This window comes from Mugil cephalus, chromosome 8 (assembly GCF_022458985.1).
Source record: "Mugil cephalus isolate CIBA_MC_2020 chromosome 8, CIBA_Mcephalus_1.1, whole genome shotgun sequence".
Lineage (NCBI taxonomy): Eukaryota > Metazoa > Chordata > Actinopteri > Mugiliformes > Mugilidae > Mugil > Mugil cephalus.
The window spans coordinates 10,537,287-10,560,612 of record NC_061777.1 but is presented as its reverse complement, the minus strand read 5'-3'; the positions used below and the strand labels follow the sequence as shown (position 1 = coordinate 10,560,612).

Below are 23,326 nucleotides of genomic sequence, written 5' to 3'. Positions count from 1 at the left end.
CTTTAGCAAAGAGCTGCACGACTTCTGTGAAATGACCTCAACTGACCTCATGCCACCTCTATACAATACCTACTTTTGTGCACAGATGCACACATTTTCACCTTTTGTCCAACCCACATAGGAGAACCTCTACAAAACCCATCTCTCCATTCTATTCATCTACCACCATTTAACATTTGATAATGTCACCATCTTCCCACAAAAAAGAGCCGGGACAAAGTAAAGCCATGTGAGCACCGGTTGTGCATTGCCTCTTTCAGCACAGGTGAGGGGTCTGACTGTATGAGCAGGATAGCACAAAAACAGATTCGGTATTCATTCGAATATATTCGGAATTGCCTTTAACAGTGTATGAACCAAAAAGACGTGACCTTCACTGGTTTCCATTCTTGAAATGCTTTGTCATTCAAATACATTTCCAGGGGAAAGTTCAGCAGGATTGCATAATGTCTTTCACTGGGATGCATAAAATTAAGTTACTCATTTTAATGCATTTCTGTTTTTTGTTTGCTAAATGCTGAAGGAAACAGAGAGACTCATTACACTGCCGTGCTTGTTAGCAGAGCACACGCTTTCAGACAAGCCAACAAGCTCTCAGTCCCACAGCTGCCTCTGATGACAACAACTGGATCCCGGGGGGGGTGGGGGGGGTTAATCTATAACTACAGCCCCCCAAGGTATCCATCACGCTCACCACAAAATCAACAATATCAGTCTGGATGGACAATATGGGCTAAAAAGAAATTACCCTGATAAATGTTGCCATTCTGGCAATAATGATAAAAAACACTTTATATTATAAAATACTGTAATTTCAATCCATGTTTTTGACTCAATATATCACTAAATTCTGTCTTGAGAGCTCTAAGATGAAACTGACCAGTTAGCGCAGGTAAATAAGTTGCTTAACTACAGGTTTAAGTAGTAAGTTGTGGAGAAAACTGTAGTGACTAATCAAAAAAGTCCACATCCACCTTATGATATCTGAACCAGTTGCATATTACTGACGAGGAGCCTCATTTAGCCACATGTGAGCTAGGGCTGCGAGCACATCGAGGACACCGCCTACGTCACCGACTTGTTGATCACCATTTGTTACGAGATGCCAAATTCTATTGTGGGGATTATTTTTGCCGGTGAATTGTTTACGATAAGTTATCGCCCATTTCTAGTCTGTTACAAAGCAATGGCAGACAGCTGAGGCCACCAACAGATCACGCTGGTGTGTGTTGTATCCGTTTATGTGGGTCTGCAATTAAATCAGGAGCAAGGTTTGCATTCGTGTCGCTACTGTCAACAGTAAGAAGTCATCCAACTTTACACAATTGAATTATCCACCAAAGACATAACTTAATCATTGAATGTGCTATCTAAGAAGTGTTTCATAATACAGCACTGTGTAGTATTCTGACTTGAAAAACAGAAACTCATCAGTATGAACTTCCAGCATTTTAATTTCAATTTAAAGCCATACGGAGCACAACAAAGCACATCACAGTGCTATATCTCATTTCTGCTCAGCCCATATGTCTTTTCGTGTTATAAGACAAAGCATGTCCTCGGTGCTTTTGTCATCCGGCTTAGGAAGGATCCAGGCAGGCTGTTAATTTAAGTAGCCCCCTCATTAGCGCAGCTCAAATCAGAGAACAGACATCTGCAGAAGAGTCGACTTCATAATATTTCAACTATCAAGCCTGGTGGCGGAGCCAGGACAAATCCCACAGAAACCACTTACAGAAATATGTCACATATTAAGAAGCAAACCTGCCATGTTTTACCTGTCCCACTGTGATGTTAGAAAACACAAAATGCGCACATGCATTCCACGAGAAGGACAGTGAAACTACTGCTATACAAACAACACCGCTGAAAAAGAAGAGGGCTGTAAGAACATTACACTGTAAATTACATTAGAATGCCAAATGCATTTAATAAGGCATTCAACTGATAAACAAATAGCCATAATGATTTTACAATGAGTTTCTTTTAGAATATTTCCACTCGAAGGTTTTTCTGCCATTTCAAATGTCATGAGGCGATTTGTCCTTGCATCCACCCACATTGAAAAAGCTTAATTGAATACCAAAAGAGCTCGGCCTTTCCAGTCAGACTGGATGTGTCTGAGATATGTTCACAGTAATGGCCGGGCTCTTACGTCCTTATCTGCAGGTATCCATATTACAAACACAATGGCTGCGCTAACTGCACGATGCCGAAGCAGAAAGCATGAGGTTTCTTGTGTGACCTGAGCAAAGCACCCAGACATGGCCATCAAATAAATACACATATTCATCTAAAAACATCCACCGGTACAAAGCGTCCATTTCATTCTCATCTAAAAGCTAATTAATCAATATCTGAAAGTCTAAGAGAAAATACTTTCACCAGCAATGTTTCAACAGATCAAAAACATTAATCAGGCTCGGCAGACATTTTCATAGCATGTCTAGCATTTCACATATTTCACATACCAAATACTGAGAATCATGTTAGTCATTAATCAAAATTTTCTCTCCTTTTACCCAGCAGGTCCACCAGTGAGGTGATGGTGGTCAGGGAAACCAATTCGAGAAATAATTAAACTTGATGTGTAGTAGACAAATAAACAGCAAAGCCACAATTGTGAAAAAGTCACATTGATATTCACCGCCTGAAGGAGACAAAAACAGCTTCAGCAAATCAGCTAATTTGGAAACCAAGCGTACACCAAAAAGACTCTTAAAAGAAATTGGAGAGTAAGAAAAAGTGTTGAGTGAGGACCCAGCTTCAAGGTTGTTACTGTTTGCTCTATTCTGTTAAGAGGGTCATAAAGAGGACAGGCCATCAGGTATGGCTGTTCCTGAGAGGTGGGAGTGGTGAAGGTTACAAAACCCAGCTTTCCTGAGCTCTCTCTCTCTCGCTCTCTCAGGACAGCTACCTCGATGCTGGTCATTTGAGGTTACCTTTCATCTGTTCACACATACAGTACTGTGCAAAAGTTTTAGGCAGGTGTGTGTGTGTAAACTAAGAATGATTTCAAAAATATGACTGAACAAAAAGAAAAATCTAAATCACATCAATATTTGGTGTCACTACCCTTTGCCTGTGTTACTACCAGCATCAATCCTTACAGCTACACTTGCACCAAGTCAGGGATTCTGTAGGATCCTAGACGCAATGGTCTGCCAGAAAACCCACATTGAGCTTATTTCCCTTCAAAATTGGAAGATGTTCAGCAGTGGCATCAGCTCAGAACTGGCATAAACCAGTGGGACCCATCTACTGTCCGGAGAAGTCTGGCCAGAAGTGGTCTTCATGGAAAAATTGCAGCCAAAAATCCATCCCTCTAACATGGAAACAAGGCCAAGAGACTCAACTATGCACAAAATCATAGGAACTGGGGAGCAGAAAAATGACAGCAGATGCTGTGGACTGATGAATCAAAATTTGAAATATTTGGCTGAAGCAGAAGGCAGTTTGTTCACCGAAGGGCTGGAGAGAGGTACAATAATGTCTACAGACAACAGTGAAGAATGGTGGAGGTTTTCTGCAAGTTTGGGGCTACATTTCTACAAATGGAGTTGGGGATTTGGTCAGGATTAATGGTGTCCTCAATGCCGGCAGATACTGGCAGATACTTATCCATCATGCAATACCATCAGGGAGGCGTATGATTGGCCCCAAATTTATTCTACGGCATGACATAGACCCCATATATACAGCCAAGGTCATTAAGAACTATGTTTAGAGTAAAGAAGAACAAGAAGTCCTGGAAGTAATGGTCTGATCTCAACGTCATAGAGTGTGTCTGGGATTACAAGTATTTACACAAGTACAGTACACAAGTATTTAAGGAAGCCTACGTCCGCAGAAGATCTATGGTTAGTTCTCCAAGATGTTTGGAGCAACCTATCAGCCATGTTCCTTCAAAAACTGTATGCAAGTACCTAGAAGAATTGATGCTGTCTTGGTCACACCAAATATTGATTTGATCCTTAGTTTACATCATTTTTCACATCTGCATAAGATGTTCGCACAGTCTCTCTCCTCTCTCTTTTTCACATCTCAGATCAAGTTGGCTGAGTTACGCAGTCCAGCTGATTCACTCTCTAACTCACCGGGACACCACAAGGCATTCAGACAAACATAGCAATCAACAGCCACACTCATCTGAAGAGAAAACACGTACAGTCTCCACAACAGTTCTCTACGACAAACCCTCATTTAGGTCACGACATGTCTTGAGGGCTGCAGTCTGATGCCCGTCTACACAAAAAATGTAGACTTAAAATAAATTAATGATTGATTGATTTATGTAAATTATATTAAAAACACAAACATATGACAAAAATGAGGTCTGGTGAGCTTCTGAAGCTGAAGTATGGTGTCTTCTCTCAGGCCCCTTCAGCCATGTCTTATATCCACGCCTTGTCGGGTATGACTGGTTGAGGTAATTAAGCCCATGCACCAGTCTAAGACACTTACATTGCCACAGCAAGGCCAGTAGGATGCAGAATGAAGTAACAGTGTACACAGCCACATAAACACTGACCCGTCCATGCATATAAATATTATGGAAACCAACGCTCCATTAGGTTTTTTAATACACTTGACTTAATTTCAGATCAACTTACTCAGTCTCTATTGGTTAAATATCATGTCATAAGGGCGTCCATGTTCTTTTATTTGTGTTAAAAGACAAGTCTGGTTTACTAAGTGGCATATTTGACTGATTAACAAGCTGCTCTGTTATCCTCTCCCAGGTTTGTTTTTCACTTCATCCCCGGAACAAGAACAGGATCACTGACAAGGCAGTTTCCAATTATAGAAGGTAGACACTCATCAACAGCAACAAGTTCCACTGCTTCCTCAACCCCTCCAGTGGCACCTCCACTTTGCCAGCATGAAGCAACACCTTTTCCTGGTGTCTACTCTGATACACGACCACTTCCTCTTAAGTGGTACCATGTCTGAGCAATAGCAAAGGCTCCCAACCTCAGGCAGCCTGAACTGTTCCAAAGATTAACTTTTCTTTTACTGTATCCAACAGCGCAGCTTGAACGGCCCCAGCTTTCAAATATATCACCTCTGGTTTGCACCATTTTATTTTTCGTTGCTGTGTTTTATTACCCGTGTTTGCATCACTGCTGCCTGTTTTATTTTCTTGGCGACACAGGAGGCATTCCCTAGGGGTTGATAACCAGCGTGTCCTGCAGGCTGAACCCTCACATAAATTATCACATAGATTGGAATGAAATTCGTGTGTTATGTTCTGACATAAGAGCTCCACAACTCTAGCATCTTTGCCTGCGATTAAAAAATTTGGATTCAAATTCAGGGTTGTGTTTGGGTAACATACTGTAGTTAGTGTTTATATTCTCAAAATGCCAAACACATAATTAGGGGTGGGCATTGGCAAGGACTTTACATTACGATATGTATCACGATACTTGAGTCACGATACGATACATTACTGCGATATTATGATATTTCGATATATTGCAATATTTTACATAGTTCACTGCGAAATTTTAAATGCAGCTCAAAATACAATTTATTGCACTTGTACAGAAAAAGTGGTGGTGGAGGGGCTGAGGTTTCTGACGATCATCCCAAAACATGGCTTTTCTTTTAAGATCGATATTAAGACATTCAAAACTACTATTGTATTGGATGAAAAAAAATCGCAATATATTGCCATATTGTTTTTTTTTTTTTTACCACCCTTAATATTTTATGTGGGTAAATGGAATAAAAAAAAGGAATGTGTCTGAAAACAAAAGTAATCCAACTATGTGGGCAACAGCGTACAATCGTCATATCAGAGAACTTAAGAGATATTAAGAAAAAAAACTCAAGACACACAGAGATTGTGTCTTCTATTAAAACTGAAATGTACAACGACGGATGATCATATGATATGCCAGTGATGTTTCAGGAGATTTAGCTGCTCGATGACAAATACACTGTGTTTTTTTAAACAGTTTCAGCTGTAGATTCAAATTCTCGACTGCACATTGTTTAAATATGTACCAGATAAAACGATATTCAAGAAAATAAAATACTGAATATGAGGTTCAGGAAAGGTTTGTGTTGGTGCCTTTGACATTGAAAACTGGAGGTACAAAAAGCTGGAAACACAATTTCAAGGTTAAGAGGGCACAGACACTGCAATGCATCAACAAATTGTTGAGATTGACCGAACTGACACCACACTAAGGCATACAGTTCATGCAGTATGCCTTAAACCAAACTCTGGTTCAAATATATAAAGCATCAGCCAAGAAAAGCAATCATCTTCACATCCAGTCAAGCCCATATTGCTATTTTACACTGCAGCAGCAGACATATATTTAACCCTCAGCTTAGTTGCAATAGATTCTGGATACATGGTGGCATTAAGAGAGTGGTTTATGGCCCCTGTGGATTTGGAGCAGTTTAAATCCTGACTCCTCTCAGATCCTATGGAGCTCAGTTCATCACCAGAGAAAACTCAGAGGCACCAGGGAGCGGAGACGCCACTATGAAGAGGAAAAGTTAAATATACTCAGCTCCTCTCTGGGGAGGACACTCGGAGAGTGTGGGAGAGCAAGAGAAGGAGAGGTCAGTAGCTTCTAGAGAAAGCATTAGGGATTCAGTTAATATAAGTGAATGTAACGGCGAGTGTGATCCGCAGTGGCAGAAGCATGCAGAGAGATCATAACCACATAAAAGTTCAGCGTAAAAGAGAGTTGTCAAAACAACGACACACTATCTATGTGTGCAATAACTTACGGTATGCCACCCTCAACACCACAACAGCAAGGCGCTCAGCAAACAACCCTTTCTGAATCATCAAATGAGGAAAGTCAATAAAAACAAAAATCATCGCAACAAAATGTGCTAATGAATCCTCAAACGAGAGGAAGATGGGGAGGAAGACATCTACATAGCCTTTCTTATGTGGTCTTCAATAAATCTCCATTAAACTGTCCACACATGCAGCTTCATGTCCACTTTAGCAATTAGCCATGAATGTTATGCACGTTGTTTTTTTTTCCCTCCCATTTCAGTATGCGATTTGGACCGCAGAACATAATAAATGAAACAAAATTTAGACATTACAAAAACCATAATGCACACTAATGCACTGCCAAAATGTTGCAGTATAATTATCTTCTTGCTCCTCATTACCTGCGAAAGGACCAATACCAAAACTACTCATTTGAGCAGACACACAGCAAAACCTAATTTCTCCTCAATATTAACAGCTCCCTTCATAAAAACCGAAATGAAAATAGACAGTTTTATTCTGCTTTATCTCTCTTCACGATGAACAGAGATAAAGATATCACTGCAATAAATGCGATGATGTCAAAACAAACATCTAGAAATCCTGAGTCAACATCTGTGGTGAACCAACCGAGTCTTGCAGTTCTGTCCGTGCTCGGTTAAACGGCGCAGACGCTCTCAATGAGTGAAATGTTTGGAAAATGATGAACTCCATTTGTGTGGCACTTTTCTAAAGTGTTTACAAGTGCTTTAAGAAAAAAGGGGAAAAGGCAGAGTGTCACGTCCTTGTGATAAGGACACCAACCTCCACACAAGTACAAACCTTGAGAGAAAAAAGAAATGGTGGGGGAAAGGGACACCTTTTTCATTTCTTTCCAACATTCTATATACAAGCAGACAACTACAGTGAGGAAGAGTTTCACAGTATGTTTTTTTTTTTCACATAGTGGGTATTGGTTTAATAGCATGACCCAGTTTATGGTATATATAGCATGAGAGAATCCCATTGCTGATGGTGACTGAGGACAGGGAGACAAACAATGATTCACTATGATGGACAACCCTCCAGTCTCATTAAATACTGACCCAGGGGAAATAAGCTGCAGGGTATACTTCACTCATTATGGCGCATGGTTTTTATGTTGGAAAATGTGCAACTCTCATCTTTAAATCCATACTACTGCGCAGGCAAGGTGTGTGTTATATACAATAATACAGCATAGTTGGTGGTGGTGCTTTGAAATCAATATATAAGATGTGTTGTATTAAACGAGCAAGACTGGAAATTAAATATGTATATATCATATATCTACGCATTGTTTCCTCTTTAAAACGGACAGCACCAATAAAAGGCTGGTGAAGGCTACGATGAATGGAGCAAGACAAGAAAAGGCAGATGAGATTTCAGTGTGCTATGGTTCACCCAGTGCATGGGAATGTAAACCTCATCAGTGTCACACGCTCCAATTAAGGACATATTGTGGCAATGTTTCTTTGCAATTCAGTCCCTTTGTGCAGTAGGTTGAAAAATAATAATATTTAAGCAGCTCGAAAAAAAAAATGTTGAAGTTGTCAAGATACATTTAAAAGTTTCAGTTTATAATATATGCATCGCAGCCTCTCGCTATCTGATATGTCACAGTTGAGCCTTGAGTCATCTTGCGTTAAATGATACCGATGCGGAAAGGCAGACAGGGTATCCCAGAGGGAGAGGATGGAAGTAGGGCGCAGGCATCCAGTGCTCCAAGATGCCCTGCAGACACATCATTTATTTTTGTTTTTTTACTGCTGATGTATTCAAAAAAACAACAACAAAAAAAACAGATCATCTGTAACTGACCACCACATTTTCCCTAGCCCTGTCTCACCCTGTGACAACATACAGCAACACAAAAATATGGCAGAAATAGCAGGACTTCAACAGCTCCTGTATTCACACTGCGAGACATTTCTCTGACTCGTTCCTTGCAGAACAAACCCTACCAGGCAAACTTTTATTAACAATAAGCCAGGTGTCATGTGTGGCAAATGTGAGGCTGAGGGCTAACCAAGTCTGTTATTAGTTGTCCTAATAACACTAACCCCACTGGTGGCTAAAACAACCAACAATTTTTCACAAGTACTGCTTTGTCAGGATGGTGTAATGGTGACCCAAGTTTCTTCCTAGTCCCAATTTCCTTTGAGAAGAACCACCTCGGCTTGAAACATTTTGCAGTCAAGAAGGTGTGTTTGTGTATAGCAGATGATGTTTGAGTTGTTAGCAGACCTGTGATCCATGCAATTACCGCCAGAATAGTCTATAATATACTTAGGTAGTGCCGCAGGAACACAAATTGTAAAAAGTAATATTCACTTTGGCAGCACGCCTGTTGTAGACACTGTGCCATTTTCACTGATATTGTATGACGTTAATTATGGACAATTATAACTAACAACTGGTCAGGTGGCAAACATTGAAGTTCTATAAACTGCTCTAGCATTGATGGGGTAGATTTACAAGGCAGATGCCCTCCGTTACACGACTGGCTGTCAGAGTTGTGTCAGTGTGGTGTTGCAGTGAACGGACGCGTTCAGAGTGAAACCGAGCAGCACCCCCAGAAGAAGGAAGGCAGCTAAAAACCAGCTGGCCGGAAGGCTCCCAACTGGGAGGCGGTGATTCTGAGAGGAAGTATCCGTGCACACTGAAATCCAGCATTTCGTGTACGGTCACACCTCAACAACTCAACTCCCAAATAGCCTTTTGTATTCTCTCCGCCTTTGTTTGTATGTACTAGGACTGGGCAGTATATTGGCTTTCAAAGTACATTTTCAAAACAGATATAGGATGAGAGTGTTAATATTCATGCAGCTTCACACACACAGCTCACATTCTGTTTAAGCCTCGGAAAACAAATCCAGGGAGACAACTGGCTTACGACTTTTTTCCTAACCTTTGCTTTTCCACCCAGACACACATCTGTCTACTATGTAGATTTGCTTGGCAGCTGACACAGACATAAATATGCTGCACATGTGCGCTAAATGTCTGAGTGATGGTTTCTACAGCCACTGACTTTAACCCGTGTATACGGCGATTTTGTCGCAGTTGTAAAATTTGGGATATTACCATGGCAGAGCAGCAGCTTGGAAATGGCTTCGGAGTGATTGATGATTAAAAACATTGTCTTAACAGGCCGTATTTCACCTGTCTGACTACAAAAACTGAGAAAAAAAGGCGAATGCAAACAGCGTCATTGGTACTTTGGCGGTACTGATCACAGTGTGGAAGAGAAACAGGTTTTAAATGCAGAATACAAATACAACCCCGTTCGGACCTGGTAAGAACATGGCTCCTGACTGATCCAATTACAAGCTTTAAGCAAGCTTTAAGCACAGGTGTGAACACAATCAGGATGCATTTGAGAGCCTGTGCATTAACCAGGTTTTGCCTCATTCATTTAGATAAGAACTGAACACAAATGGAATTTTAAATGCCTGAAAAGGATGAAGGATGACCTTCATCACCAAGCGATGTCAGTTCATTAATTAGGAAGAGCCTTTTCGTTTATTTTGTTTTTCTAGCTTTGAAGCACCCCAATAACAAATTAAACTGTAGAAGAATTAATAAATTCAATAATTGTTTATGAAAATATATTATTGTGCCCTTATTTAAAAAGATGTTGACAATTAGAAAGAGAATTTAAGCTGCATATTTACCCAATAATAATCAGAATCTTTATTTACATTTATTACCTCAGACTTTTTCCTTTCACTTCTTAAAACACAGCACTGAGATTACTCTGCTTATGGAAGCTTCCAGGGTTCAAGGGTAGAAAATAAATAATAACTTTCTGTAAGTGGGAGACGATTTCTATCATATCACCGTGTTGTGATGCACGCGCAACAGACACAGCTCTTTGTGGTCCTGATACAGCTGTAGGAATCCACTGGAGACAGCAGCTGTTTGCACCATATTACACTTCTCCCCAAACAATGTATGCACACAAAGACTGAAACTAGATGTATGTATATCTGGTGGGAACACATATTTAAAAGCACTGTTAATCAGCACTGGTCTGCTCTCTCAGGACGCATGTTAATGCCAGGTCTTAACGGGGTTAACAGGCTTACAACATTTCGTCCACGATGTAGAAAATACAGTGATACACATCCTGTGCCATTTAGCCTAGCTTGGATATATATATATATATATATATATATTTTAAATTGGACCATGTTTAAATTGGCTTGGGGTATTTTCGTCATCATTGCCTTTATCGATGCATTGCTAAGCAAGCTTGCAAGTGTGCATTAACTTACACAATGCAAACAAATTGGGGAATCCATATTAAAATAAATAAATAAAAATATTGCTCCGTAGCATCTACTAGTGCGCAACCTAAAAAATGAAAACGGAATAAATTTCACATGTATTTACAAACCCGTAAATACAAAAAACTGCAGAACCAAGACAGAAATCATGAAAGTCCATTTGCATGCTTTTAGTTTTCTTTTTTCAAAATGTGAGCACTTTATCCCTCTAAACATAGAAGTTGGCCATCTTTACCTACTTTTAGCCACAACTAATCTCCCTATATGTCTCTTTCCTGCACCCTGTTCACTGTTCTCAAAGCATCCTCATGAGAACTAATCACTAATGAAATCAGTGGACTCCTCTAACTAATGTAGCCATGGTGACTATTTCCCAAATGAGCAAGGTGACCTTCTGCGAATGCATTCAGGGAAAACGCAAGCAGACTATAAGTCACCCCAAACAGGATGTATCCATTTCATACATCTACTACTAAATCTCATTTAATGCACGCTTGGCCTTTAAAGTTGTGCATTACAAATAAACAATATTAGACAAGGCAACTGTTAAAAGGAAGCTATCGTCAATATTATGTCTAATAGGGCCGGGGCAGGCTGCACTGGTTTCCACAGATTTTCCATCAAGCTTTGTATTACTCCCGTGTGACAGGACTGACAGATATGGACTAGTGTTTGGCGCGTCTCTGAGAAGCTGTTGATGGCGCGCCGTCAAGTGTCACAGTCTGTGAAAGGTGAAAGCTGCAGCCCTTACTTTGTGATGCTTAGCCACCCTCTGGGGGAGTGACATTGACATTATTTATTTAATGGGAAAACATCTAGGTTTTAGTCTAGTTGGACTTCAAAAAGCATGGGTGGAATTGAGCTCCATTACATCACCAGTGGTTATATTAAACACAAGCACAAAATGAACTGGAGATGTACAAACAAAAACAGTTACAAACAATGGCCGTTGAGAACATAGTCCACAGTAAGACGTATGTTATATAGCAAGCTTAAAACTAGTTAAAGCTTTAAAGGAATACCACGATATAATTGTTGGAGATGCACCCTAGTACATTAGATTAGATCTAACCCAACTGTTTGATGATGATGTAAAGTACAGATATTGCTACATGATGAGAAGCCATCTACTAATGGCTATGTAATATAAGCCATCAAGAAGGGCCTCTCCATTTCCCCCCATGGACTCCTATAAAAATCCATCTCCTGTTAATAAGCATTTGGAGATATAAATTCATCTCAGGAGTCATAGTCTTACGCTTCTATTCTTATAGTATTGGAGATCAAACAGAAAGGGCTGATCATGGCCATGTTAAAGTTAATCACCTTGATACGGATGTGTTTGTTGTTTTTCACATCATTTTTCCTGGACGGCAGCAGATCCTGACACCATCTGCATATGTGACAGGTATATTTTAGCTGTATTCGCAAAATATATTACTGAAAATGTTTGACAAGGACATTATTTCTGCTGTCAGTGCCTCAACCCTACATGCACTGACTATTTAAAGTGTAATTTTAGAATGTGTAAAAGAAGAGACTATGTGAACTGTTAAGGGAAAATGTAAATATGTATAGTCTCCCAATTTAGGACAGCTACGATCATGAACGGTTTCATTTCTCTCCATGCACACCACCTCTACGTGACTGATGAACCATGAATAATACAAGCCATGTGAGATGGGCTGATTCTTTTTATATAGTCTTTTTTTTTTTTTTTTTTCAAATGTGTCTCAAGGAAACAAATATGCAAATGACACATAACCTTGTGTTTCCTCTGGGATGTTGCACTGTACACACAAAAGCTCCCACAAAAGCTGTGGCATAACTGCTAGTAAGCCTTGGCATTTAAGTTAAGCCGTTTCCCCTTGATCTAATTTACTTTACGACTATTGCTCCACTGAAGATGGATTATATGTAAAACATCAGGGACAATGCAGTCAAATGTAGAGTACACTTCCCATAGCTATGTGGGCACAAAGGATTGAGTGATGTAAATGCAAGGCTGGATTACCAATCACATAATGCGGGGAAACTGCCGGAGGACTACAACACACAGGTTTACCCCCATCTCGTCTGAGTCTACATAATTTGATTGACTGCACATAAAACACGAATCTGCACTAACAATGTACATTCTCAGTTATGACAGGTCCTCTCGTTTCGATCATAATTTTAGGCCTTCTACTCGTCAGTTTCTAAGTGTCTTGGAAAATAATTAAATTGTCATGTACAGTGGGGGCTCATAGCGGCCTCAACTTTTTTTTTTTTGTCTAAAAACTGCCATCTGCCTTACGCAGAATGTTCGTCTGCATCTTAATTATTCATTACCATGCCATTGCTTCATGCATATTATATACTGTACGTCAGCAATCATATATGAAACACGGGGAGCTGATATTGCAGAGTATCCAGCTTTTTATGGACAATGTCAGCAAGTTATCTTCACATACAGCAAGAACATTTCTCACATGTCATTTCCCATTTCTCCTTCTCGACTCTCGATCCCTTTCATCTTTTAATATCAGACATAATGCCTGAAATTGCTTCAGATTAACATTTTTAAGCTAAAATGTACTTGTGAATGCTAAAGAGACTTGTAATAGTGATAATACTACTAATAATAATAATACTAATATAATTTATGGATAGCTATTAGCTTTTCAGAAGAAATTGCTTCATTCATTTAGCTGACCTACGGGTCGTTCGAGATCCACTGCAGGGTTACGTTTCATATTTCATGATCGGAGCTGAGACTAGTTAAGGTGCGTGTGTGTGTGCGCCGCCGACTTTCAGATGAGAGCCGACAGATATGACAGGAGACATGTGGGCTGAAGAGGAAAATCATTCATGACCAAGACGCTGACAGAGGATGGGGAATCGATAGATATAAACAGCATGCATCAGGGGAAGAGAGACGGAAGGAACAGATGAAAACTGAGGAGTAACAGAGTGTGGCTAAGAGCTGATGTGCACAAACCAATGTTATTTTTGTGCGCGCTCCCGTCTGTGTCAGTCAATCAAATACATGTCTCAAGAGAGAGAATTGATTGGAAGGGAAAGAAAGAAGATTGGTGAAGGGAAACGATTAATCAGAAGCTTTGGGAAATGATCGGAGGAAACCAAGGACCATGCACGGGGTACTGAACCCCGGCGTGACTGACAGTTACAACAACAGCTGCCTTCATTACAGCACAAAACCCTGGTCATGTTCAGGGAGCCCTGCAACTTACTGGCAGGTTGTTTGGTCGTCCATTTCCTGTAGCAGATGGTAACTGCACCACTACGATCTGCAGCACTTCAACTACTGTATTACAGCCACGGGGTGAGATCACATGTTTTCAATCAACATCACTTGATTTGTGGGAATTTGTTCCTACTAATGCTGTATACTTAATCGGCACCGAAAGAACACGGTGTACATTACGGTTCTGCACGAGACTGTTTTTCAAGTTCACTCCTGCACGGATGAGCTTCACTGCTACTGCAACGTGCTCCCAGGAACAATCTGATCATCACTTGAAATCTTGTGTACTGATGAAAATCTTCCAGTCATTTTACCTTTTTAGAGTAATTACTAATTATTACTTATGTTGTCATTTAAAACTCATTTATCATTCATCACTGTAGGTGTCATCGTAGTCTGATGTTTATTGGAAGACAGTGCACTCTGTAACCGAGCGTGTTTTCATAGGACTCTCAACAGCTTCCTGACTGAATTAATCAATAACTGATAAGTCTATGTGGTCGGCCCAAAAAGCAATCATCAGACCAGTTGCTAGCCCAGCTAGAGTCTCTTTATCACCCTGTTGAGTGTAATACGATCGGTACAGCACAGCCAGCCCAGAGCTTAGGGAATCACCCAGCTTCAAGCAAGCAGCCTGGAGAGGCTTTGGCTTGTAGCCCCTTACAAGGCTGTCCTTCAAAAAATGGTTTTCATGCATTTATTAGCCTAGCAGATGACCAGTGAGGAAAACAGAGCCAGGGGAGAGCTATGAAACACAAATGTCTGTTCCTGCTGGTAAAAAAAAAAAAAAAAAAGAAGAAGAAGAAGAAAAAAAAGAAAAATCACATGACCGGTCCTCTCTGCTTCACATTACCCAGTTGGAGTTCTGTTTCTATTTGAGATCTCAGCACAGCTCCTCTCTTTTGTGAAGTGATAATGTCGTCCTAGAGCCAGGCACATGCAGCGGTCTGTGGTTTGTGCTGGACATCGTCCTGTTTGGACACTTGATAAATATTTTCTCTAAGCAGAGTCCCACAGGACTTTTTCTGAGTGCTGTCGTAATATAATAGATGTGTGTATTAAAAATGGATTTCCCCACTTGTTGACATGATCTTAAAATATTTTCTTTGTTCTGGCAAGGGACGTGATTTACTCAGGCACATAGATGGATTATCGATTATTCACACAGAAACCTCACAACAAACTGCAGTTCCTGTTAATGCTTCTTCTATCAAGACAACAAAATCTTTTGGAATTAAATGGAACATATTTGTGTTTCCATTTCACGTCCGGCTCGGCATTTGATTCAGAATACAAAGTTATTGTATAACATGCCATCGATCTAGCTCTGAACATACTGAATGCTTGCATTACCACACCATCTATCAATATATTTAGGCAAAAGAATATAGGAAGAGGCTTGTAAATTCACACCTCAGATGTTCAACGTGCTAAAGCATGATGTAACTGACAAAAACAATGATGTTATTACTAGAACTGACAGGATTGTGAGAGCAATCCCATTCAGTCTGGATTGGCCTTCACAGTTTTGCAACCTGTCCCTAAAAAAAAAGACAGGAGAATAGACTAAAAATGTTCCAGAAAACATTTTTATAATCCAAAGCCCTCATGTAAGGGATCAAACGCAGCAATTATGTATTTCTCAGGAACGAGAAACTAGAGACACACATCGAGGTCAGTGTGTTTAGAAAGTGGTTGAGTAACTTCATCTCCACTATAGCTGACAAACACTGACTGACTACAAATGACTTTCTATTGTTTTCTCATGAGTATTTTGGTTATATTCCATTCCCTTGTGGGTAAAACATAAAATATAGAATGTACTTGGAAGCATGCGTCTGTTGTTTGACTAGATTGATGCTGCATTTATGTCAAGAAATCTATTACCATATCTCAGGGCTTACTTAGGACTATATTGACTGTCTGAAATCAGTTCACTCTACAGCAGGTTAATTTTAACGGTCTGTAATATGCAATATGTGTGCTTCATGCACCGATTTCCACCTTTAACAAAACAGCAGATTGACTAAATGACACGAACGCCATCTTTAGTGGAAGTGGTTGGATCGACTGAGGTTTTAAAGGACTCAAAACGACTTAAATTAGAGCATGACAGGAAAAAAAAAAATAAGTGCAGGATGTGTGTCCTGGTCATTGTAGGTGTTATCCTGACATGCCCGCTCATGCGTCATTCACTTGCGTCTCGTTCGAATTGTGCCAGTCAGCAGCTCTTCAGCCTGTCAGCTTATCAAAGAACTGAATGGGGACACTCTATGCCCTCTACTGTTTAAGTAACATTACATTTTCCACATAATAAACAGATGCCAAAGGATGCCAATTTATTCAAATCAAATGAAAACTCAATCCATCAATGATGACAATAAAAAAGTAGAAATCAGGTTATTGTAACAAAAAAAACAAAAAGGGATTTTTCAAAATCAAGGGCACCGCATACAAACACGGATCAAAATTGACCCCAATATGTGTGCATCAATAACTTCCTAGTGCTCGGCTTTCAAAGCCCGGATAAGAGCTCATCGGAAGAACATAGTCAGGGGGCTGGCATTTCACATAATTATCAGCTCTGCCTGCCTTTTTAATTCCGTGACACTAAACACTGCGGAAAGTCTCACAAGAGTCAGAAAATATCACTCACGACCCCTTTCATTACCCACGCTACATGATGTTTGAGGCTGATCTTCGCTAATGGAAACTTTAGCACCTTAGCCGCAATGTGTTCATTAGCACGTTTTGGACATCTCCGAGATTCCTGGGAGTGCAGCCATATAGTAGACGTTCTCTGAGACGGCGCTGCAGCAGCGTATGCAGTACAACTCTGATTATGGTCGTGACTGAGGTTATATATAGCCACGTACCCAATGGCAGTCCCTGCCTCGCTCACTAACACCCCTGGGATGTAATGACACAGCCAGGGGGTTACGCTCCATACTGGCTAAAAACCTCACTCTGGCAAAGGCATGCGGAGAATGAACTGGCTGGAGAAAAATCAGCCATTAAATAGAAGGAAGAGCAAGAGGCCAGGGGTACGGATTCCAATCTGCCAATCAGGTAACAAAATATCCAGATGGAGCGCTTCCAATCCTTTCTCTCTTCCCACTTTACATGTTTGTGTTGTTTTGACATTTCTCTTCCCGCCTACTGAATTGCCAGTCTTGATTGCGATTGGACGGAGAGAAAAGAAATCATGATCCTCCTCTTCACTGACATCTCCACAGATAAAGAGAACCCCCTGCAGCGTCCCCATGGCAGGGAGAGGCAGGCAGAAGAGAAAGATGGGAGAAATGCCATCTCCTCATCAAAGAATGCTCCAGATTTCTGCTGAGGTCTCACAGAAGCCTTAAGCAGCTTCCAGTCTCAGCCTAGATTGTGACACATTTGGGTGATGTGTTCTACCTTGGGGCTGCTGGACCTTGCGCCGAGCCATCCACTCGGGCACACACAGCAACGTCAACAGTCCTCTCAGGGACACGTTCGCTGTCTCTCTCTATACATGAGATTGATATCAGCTGCATAAGTTGAGCAAGTAGCTGGCACTTCTTGTTAGCTTCCCACTGGGGCACTGCCTCCAAAGTTGTTCTTACTTGTCCGTCGTAATCAGGAAATATGGCTTGTTTACCTGACTCGCAGCAAGTGCTTGATTGCTGAGATTTTTCGCGTGAAGATATGTGACCTTCTGTTGCCTTGTTAATTGGAGAAGTCGATAAAATCCACGGCTTGAATGTAAACAACACATGCATCACGCACCAGAACTATGTAGGCTAGGGGGTTACCTGAAATAAAGCTAAAAAGCGTGCCAGCCTGGGGGAGGAGCTAGCTGTCTTTGTTGTCAAGCAGCCATAGCTTGGCTGTACTGTACGTTCACTATAGCTGCGAGTAACACAAATGAGAGTATAACAGAGAGATGGAGCAGAATTCATTGGTATCTAAATGATGCCAAAAATGCACAGCAATATTGGTTTTATGGAAATGTGGAATATAGATTTAACATATCTGTCTTTTCTGTCACTATCATCCTATTATTAGGTTTAAACGTAATTTGCACAGGATGAAAAGATTTCACACGCGTTTTAACTATGGCTGTTTTTCCCTTTGACACAAGGGCTGGGCTTCTGATTGTCTTGGAATATGCAGTGCATCACAAAATCACATGCACCGTTATTTTAGGGACAATTTGTCGTGATGAAGGTTTATTATGATCTCTGCCCTGATTAGGAGCTTTGATGACACCTGATGAAGGTGAAAGTGGTGGTGGCAGAAGGCGGTGAAATATCAATGATTGAAAAAATGCAACCCAGCGGACAAGCACTACATAGACAAGCAATCAAAGCCATTAACCAAGAGAAAATAATTATTATTATCATAATTATATGCGCTGGGCTGTGGTGTCCCAGGACCAATATTTGATTCGGCTTCATGTCAGTGTTCCTGTATATGTGCTGAAGTGTAATGTGCCTCTTACGTAATTTGCCTCCTGTGTGAAATTTGATTTGTTTGGTTAATCTAATTGCAATTTCCCTCCCGAAGCAAATGTGAAAAGAGCTTAAATGATCTTCAGTGCAGCTGAACTGCACGGATGTCTCCTTTTACTGTACGTTTTGGACTCAATACGGTGTCAGCTCCTAAAAACATGGGTTTTTTAGACGAGCACACCACTTTGTGTTCTCACCACTCCCCTCAGCCTTCTCTCTCTTGCCTCTCCTCTTTGTGAGTGCTCTGTCACTGTGACAGGCGAGTCAGTGCGCTTTCTATAACTGACTGGTGACAGAACCTGCAGACACTGAGTACATTTCTCTTTTGAGACCAACATTGATAAAAAAGAAAGAAGGGAAACAGCGGGCCATTTGACACACATTTTCATCCGCAACAGTCACTTAAGCCGGAGAGCTGAGGTGACCTTCTCAGATTTCATTTCATTTGGCCTTTTTCCCCCCCCTCCCTCTTTCCCAGAACAAGTGAGTAATTAGAGCAGAAACATTTCCCCACACACCCGTTCTGTCTACGTACAGACCTGTGTTTGTGGTCCATGGGCTTTACTAGAACGGTTACTATTGCAAACATTACTGTTGTTATTTTTATAGTATCTGGTCTGGTTAAATGCTTGTGAGATAGATCAACACTTCATATGTAGTGAGTCAGATTTTTGTGTAATATAAAAAACAAAAAAAAAAAAAAAAATGTGTGCTGCCCTCCTATGCCACACTTGCAGACCGGGAGATATATGTAAAACCACCTCTGGGCCACTGAACACTATCTTACAGCCAAGAGGTCGATTGTATGCGATGTGTTCAGGGCACAATAGTGATCTCTACTTTCACCTGTCTCACCTAATACATGTATATATTGAAAAAAAAAAAAGCCTTCAATAACTCCTTTTCACTTTGCGCCCATCCTTTCAGGCTGACACATCTCACTGACCCACATTTACTATAAGCTCCGCTATTATAAATATTTAAAAACACAACTTCCAGGATATTGAGGTTTTAAATTTTGAAAAGGAGTATGAGTATATTACGCATTGCTGTTTTGGGGATAATATCGTGCCTCTTCCTTTTTTTTTTAACCGTAGTGCAATAACACTGCTACAGCGTATAGTTTATCCATGCTTTCTTCGTGGTGACAGCATAGGACGCTTTAGGCTACAAAAAAGTGATGTAAAACAGAGGTCGGGCACGGGCTAACCCAAAAACAAATAAATAAATAAAAAAAAAATGTAAAGTCACCTCCTGAAAGTGAAGATTAAATGCGAGCCAAAAGTGTTCTCCGCTCTCGCGCGTCAGACATGCACACAACGCCCATCTCCATCGAGGGGGAATTAAAAAGAAACAAGCCGAGGAAATGCAGTTTCCCCTTTTGTCCTTACCGTCGGAGACCTTGAAAGGACGACGGCCACGACATCCTGGATTTCTTCAGCCCGGGTCGGTGCCCCGTGTCCACCGCGTAAGTCCGATCCATGTTCCTCGGGTTAAGGTATCTCTCGGTGTCCGAAAAGCCTCTTTGTCTCACTCGCTCGTTCTTGCGCACTACCAGCGCGTGGTGGAGCGGAGAGAGCGTTGCCTGGTTCTGCTGCCTCCACAGATGTTTGGGCGCCTTTGCACTCACGCCGGTTCCGCCGCCGGCGACCAAAGATGCCGTCCCCACTTTTCCGCAGGCAGGGTCCATCCTCCTCGCCACGTAGATTATTTTTTATTTTTTGTTTGTTTCTTAAAGAAATGTACACTTTGTACAAATGTAATGGCCCGAGAAAGGTGACGGGGGAAGTTGACGAACACTGCGAGTTCAGGTGTTTTAGAAAAATAAAAAATAATAATTTAACACTGACACAACTTTTTTTTCTTGGTTACTCTGGGTGCTTCACGTCCAGTTTGTTTTTTTGAGCTCACGTAATGAGTTTAATTCCATGAACTTTGTCGCCAATGCCATGCACAAACACAGTGGACAGATCCAAAAATGTATCCATTTACGCATCACGAGGTAGAACTGTTCAACTGCGGTTTGGACGGGGGAAGGAACTCTCTCAGTTCAGCCTGGTTTCCAAGTGCTCCTCGCTTTCTCCATACACGCCCAATCCTGCAAGGTGCCTGTGTTGCGGTGGCATTGCGAGGTGTTAAGTGGCTACAGGACAGTCCAAACACTGGTCTCTCCGCAGCATGCAAACTTCTGTAAACCCTCTGCTTAAGTTGACGCACGGGATGCGTAAAACCGCACGGACATGACAATTCTGTTCTCCACTTCTCTAGTGCCCTGCAGGGGCAGGCTGCAACGGGATATAGGGAACAGGTTAATACATTAAACATGAGGGACCCACCCAAAGCACCTCCCCTGAAGAGTGAAAAGCAGGAGGTGGGAGTGGGCAGAGAGCCAGGTGGCCAAATCACACAATGACACTAATACATTTTTATGACCCAATAGTCCCAATGAAATTTAGGGTTATCATAAAAACATTGTTTTTTTTAAAAGTGTGGTTGTGAACATACACGTGCAATGGGTATAATTTATCATACCTCAGCACTTTTAGTAAGGAGAGGAATTAAACATAATGCAACTAGAAAGCTCACCTTCATAGTAACTAATTAAATATTAAAGTCGTTTCAGGATCTGTGCCTGTGTCTGTGCTGTCGAAAGGCAAAAGGGAGCGCAAACATCCAGCCACCTTGCTGAGCCTTCCCTCCTCCGTTCTGCTTGTCATCGTACCCACGTTGGAGGACAGTCAGGGACGACGACTCTCTTTACTTCCTCTCCCTACACTTTTCTTGCACCTCCACCACTGACGATTACTCTGCAAGCTTACAGTGTAGGGAGTGTAATCTCCCGTGCCTCGAAAGCAGAAATGTAATCTTCTCAGAAACAAGGTGAGTGAAAACAGAAGTGGTAGGTAATTGTAACGGTAGCAGGACAGCACACGATTCAAAGAGAATAAGACCACATACGTGCCATGAATGCAACACAAAGGAAGGTCATGTGTGGGCTGCGCAGCTTCGCGGGTCCACCTTTCCGTGTCGAAGCTAACCGCGCTCTGCCGGGATAAACTGAACACAACACAGGCAGCACAACTGAATACGGCACACTCAGAGAACCCACCTGACTCTCGGTTTGATTGTTCATTTCATGTGTTTTCCTGTTTTGTTCCTAATCAAGATTCTGGAGACAGTATCCCAGAATGCAGCGGGAAAACTTTTTACATTAGCACACCTTGCATCATCGCTTGTCAGAGGACTTTGCAGATCAATGCAGCAAGTGTTTAATGTTTTCTTTATGCTTCTGTTAACTAAGGTTGCTTCATCATAATGAGATAGTGACTGAGGTAAGTGCACTGCAGTCAACAATCAGTGATTCCAATCGATTGCTGCGTTACAATCTTATTATACAGAGCAGGTTATTAGACATGCTTGACCAATTCATGTTAAGTAGTTTTTTTTAGTCGCAACGCACTTTCCGAACCCTTTAAAAATATAATTACATTTGCCACAAGCCCGGAAAATGATTTGTGTATAAATAGTTGTACTAACAGAAGTGATTTCTAGTTGTAGCCTTGTGCTCTTTTACACATCGGAGAATGAACCCGATCAGTTTCTCATAGTTAGTTATTTTTACTTTTGACAGAAGAATCTGGGGAACTTTGGGAAGAAAAAAGGGGATGCCGGTACATCTGTATCTGTAAGAACAAGCAGTTAATTTGCTATCGATCTCTGACACAATGAACAGGAGTTCTGGAGAGGACATTTTTCTATCTGGTAAAATTAATACTGACTGTTTTTATCCACATTTGTTTAATATCTAGTACTGTTGCTGATAAATGGTGCAGACTATGTCCGACTCCGTTAGTTCGCATGTACCTAAGTATTTTTTTTTATTAATAACTAAATAACATGTTAGCTAGTATTTAAGTCCATTTCTGGTTTTCTTATTGAACCTGTAAATCAAGTGTTTTTTAGTTACTCAGGGCTACAAATTACATCAGATTATCTGAAGATTAAACCAGTTAGCAGGTGGCTGCAAGTCACTGAAGCAGAGAGGCAAAGACAACAGCACTTGCACTGTCTGATGGACAAAATCATTCTTTGTCATATGAGAACCACTAATGGAAACACACTTTGTCCATCTTTGTGACCCTTGCATTAATACCTCAGACAGTCCCATTTAGCTGCACACAAAGCTAATGTCACTAAATTCACTCAGAAGTTGCAGATGGAGCATTTAAATTGGCATGTCTTCCATCGTTAATGCCTCACAACTGTTTCCTCACTGCCAGGCTGAATTATAAATGAATAAAGCGCAAAGCAAAGTCAAGACGTATGGCTTTTGTTAAAACTCTTCCCATCACCCGTTTCCTTCCCTGCAGCCTATTTTTTTCTTTTCTTTTTTACTTTAATTGATCGTATTTGTCGTGTTTTGTGATGAAACAAACAGCTTCAGTGATAGAACAAGGCTGATTGTTTAATAGGTATGCTTTGTTTTGAGTCACACAGCGCTGACGATAATTCACCAATAAACAGTTAC

General features: G+C 41.0%; 1 protein-coding gene across 3 annotated transcripts in view; it reads right to left on the bottom strand.

Annotated features, from left to right (window-relative positions):
• The window catches only part of pde4d (phosphodiesterase 4D, cAMP-specific), a 166,638-nt gene that overhangs the window by 99,401 nt on the left and 43,911 nt on the right, over positions 1–23,326 (bottom strand). Inside the window, exon 1 of one of the 3 annotated variants that reach the window (XM_047592719.1) lies at positions 20,190–21,067. The exons of the other annotated variants lie outside the window; for them this stretch is intronic. Coding sequence (XP_047448675.1) covers positions 20,190–20,488 — 299 coding nt within the window. The 5' untranslated portion in view covers positions 20,489–21,067. Of the gene's footprint in view, positions 1–20,189; positions 21,068–23,326 lie in introns of those variants that run through there. 3 annotated transcript variants of the gene reach the window in all.